This window comes from Primulina eburnea, chromosome 10 (assembly GCF_022965805.1).
Source record: "Primulina eburnea isolate SZY01 chromosome 10, ASM2296580v1, whole genome shotgun sequence".
Classification (NCBI taxonomy): Eukaryota; Viridiplantae; Streptophyta; class Magnoliopsida; order Lamiales; family Gesneriaceae; genus Primulina; species Primulina eburnea.
Genome location: NC_133110.1, coordinates 37,408,868 through 37,411,581, shown reverse-complemented (window position 1 = coordinate 37,411,581; position 2,714 = coordinate 37,408,868). Strand labels below are relative to the sequence as shown.

Genomic DNA, 2,714 nt, shown 5'->3' with positions numbered 1-2,714 from the left:
CTTTTGGCCGCTTTGATTCATGCTACTTATAGCATGCTGTTGTATGCATATATGTCTATTAAATTTCTGAATTTGCTTAGTAACTTAAACCTATAAATAGCTCAGAACCTTCTTTACCTTCGAGAAAATTTCCCTTACAGCAGAAATTTTGTATCCTTTTCTTAGAACCGGATACAGTATCTGCATTTGCTCTGCTAAAGAATTATTCAGATTTCCAAAAGTGGAAAAACTTAATATTTACCAGAGATAACATAAGAACACGTGATCACTAATCTGATACATGCATTTTCTAATCAGGTTGATACCAAATAACCAAAGAAATCATCACATTTGTGAACTTCATTCGTATTACGTAATTCGTGGCAGAAATGCTAAACTCAGGTGTCCTTTACAACCAAAGAAGATGCCGTTGTACCATAACAATAGTTAAATCCATACCAAATATCACTAGGTATCATCACATTGTAGTAGAAAGTCGCAGGGCTGACATTATATCCGTAGATTGTTACATCATATGGGATCCATCCATCATAGCCACTTCGGTAGAGGTACAAATAGCATATCTGGTATGTACATGGGCCATATACCTGAAAAGTATCTGTTGAACATTGCTCAAACGTCCTTGAACGAGGATCATCCAATCTTGGTGCGTAAACCTGTATATTGAAATCAAGAATCACACATAAGATGATGAAATATGCAGGATGTTCAATAGCATTTTCGAGCTCCACTCTTGGAAGTCCTGATTATTTTTGCATCAATGCTGGCCAAGAATGAAAATGTTTTTCGAAGAAAAGCACAAGTAAAACTATTGGATGTTAATTAATTCTTCAAAACAGAAACTTCCCTCAATTTATGGAAGTGATCCAAATTTGCAGGCCGAGTAAGATTCATATGATAACAACTTATGGTCTCAGATTAAAGATAACCATGTAAACGAAGAAAATCAAACAAATGCATATTGTCAATATCTGGAAACAACTGCAAAGCTAAAACTACTCTCAGAACTCAGCCAAAGAGGAATATTGAATTTCTCCTTCATGCCAACCAGCCGGCTCCTTAAAATATCCGTTCTAAATATACATTGTTCAAAATTGAAAGGAGAAAAATGCATTCCACCTCTTTATGTTTCAAAGATTCACAATTTTTGTTTTCGCCTCTACCTGTTACGATTCTAAGTTACCAACGCTAACGAGGATCAAACAGAAGTATCAGTTCGATTCATTTATCTATACATAAAAGTACACAAAAACAATGTTAAATTCACTCACTGACTTTTCGAGCTTCAGTTTTCCCAATCCATGTGTACTTTTTGGTCTCTACCGCGGCGCAGAGTAAATTACAATTTTTTGCACAGGTTGAATAGCTTATAAAAAAACATCATCAAAATTTCCAAATTTCTTTCTTTCTTTCTTTCTTTCTTTCTTTCTTTTAAGGAAAATGGTAAAAAGAAACGAACTTGGCAAAACCCTCTCCAAAAACCTGAGCTTTAACTTAGGTATTTAATTTCTAAAATACCCAAAATCAAATAATATATACCCAGAGTAAAAGCGAACATAAATTCCATAAATATCACAAGCAAACAACATCATATATATTTGTACAAGAAATTAGAACCTGATTTCCGTAAGCATCACCGAAGGCGAGACTGATTTGATCCCTTGTGTATCGAGTGGAATAACAACTTGTCCTTATGCTCACCGTAAACGAACAGCTTCTTTGATTCTGAAAAAACCCACAAAAACAAATAAACGAAGCTTCGGACCGATTAATACTTCGAACAATTCCTCCAAGAAAGAGAGATTTAAAACCTGGGTGGTGTTGATTTTGAGGGAATTGAGAGGCTGCGGGCGTGGAATTATTGATCTTGCTTGAGAAACAGAGATTGCGAGAGAGAAAACGAGCAGAAAACACACGGATCTGAACATTTTCATCGGAACATAAATTGTTAATTCTGTTCTACGAAATTTGCGAGGAAATGAATAGTTTACGAAACTATAGCAGGTCCCCGTCTTTTGTTGGTGGCAGATTTTCCATTTTTCTTTTTTAATATTTTCGAGCATGACGATTTGTATGAGACAACGTTAGCAGATTACTATGCACACGTACGTTTTCGATTTGCCAAGTGGTAGGTTTTCGATTGTTATTTATTTCTTATAATCGTGTCTCGGAAATTTCTCTCAAAATATTTGTGCTATGCGATATATACTAAGTTTATTTTTCAGATTTTTAAATAAAAAATGCATCCGAAATATTATGGCCAACAATTACCAAAATTGAAAAAAAATATATTACTTAGTCGACTAAACTATAAATTAACCGGTTAGATGACGCGACGATTTTTCTTAAATCCGTCGCAGATTTGAATCTGCTCACGTTTTTATAAAATTTTCGGTAAATTACCGTGTTTTTTTTTTATATCGTGGTAAATTAGCGACAGTTGTATACAGGGGCGAAGCCAGGATTTAAAATTATCTGAGGCTGGCTCCGTTACATATGGTATTTAATAAAATAAATAATTAAATAAAAAATTTAAACTAAAAAATATGTAAACATTGACTTCATGAAAACATAGAACAAGAGTATTTAATATTTAATACCTTCAAAAACATAGAGCTAAAACACTATTAAAGTTGTGCTCTTCGATTTTTCTTAGAATAAAACTCATTAACTATTAAATCGTTATCAATTTTTTTCAACCAAATCTCGTTCGA

The 2,714-nt window shown here is 33.6% G+C and overlaps 1 protein-coding gene across 1 annotated transcript; it reads right to left on the bottom strand.

The window, feature by feature from the left end:
- Positions 1-309: 309 nt before the first annotated feature.
- Positions 310-2,061, bottom strand: LOC140803459 (embryo-specific protein ATS3B-like). Its single transcript, XM_073159348.1, has 3 exons — positions 1,812-2,061; positions 1,618-1,725; positions 310-656 (listed from the first exon to the last, which is right to left on the bottom strand). The coding sequence occupies exons 1-3, from the start codon at positions 1,932-1,934 to the stop codon at positions 378-380; spliced, it is 510 nt and encodes a 169-aa protein (XP_073015449.1). The 5' UTR covers positions 1,935-2,061; the 3' UTR covers positions 310-377.
- Between the last annotated feature and the right edge of the window lie 653 nt (positions 2,062-2,714).

What these genes read in the sequence shown, in the direction of transcription:
- LOC140803459 (XM_073159348.1), bottom strand. Translation starts at nt 1,934, where the DNA reads ATGAAAATGTTCAGATCCGTGTGTTTTCTGCTCGTTTTCTCTCTCGCA. An exon ending in TCAAAATCAACACCACCCAG is followed by an intron (nt 1,726 to 1,811) that starts GTTTTAAATCTC and finishes GGGTTTTTTCAG; the next exon opens with AATCAAAGAAGCTGTTCGTT. An exon ending in GTGATGCTTACGGAAATCAG is followed by an intron (nt 657 to 1,617) that starts GTTCTAATTTCT and finishes TTCAATATACAG; the next exon opens with GTTTACGCACCAAGATTGGA.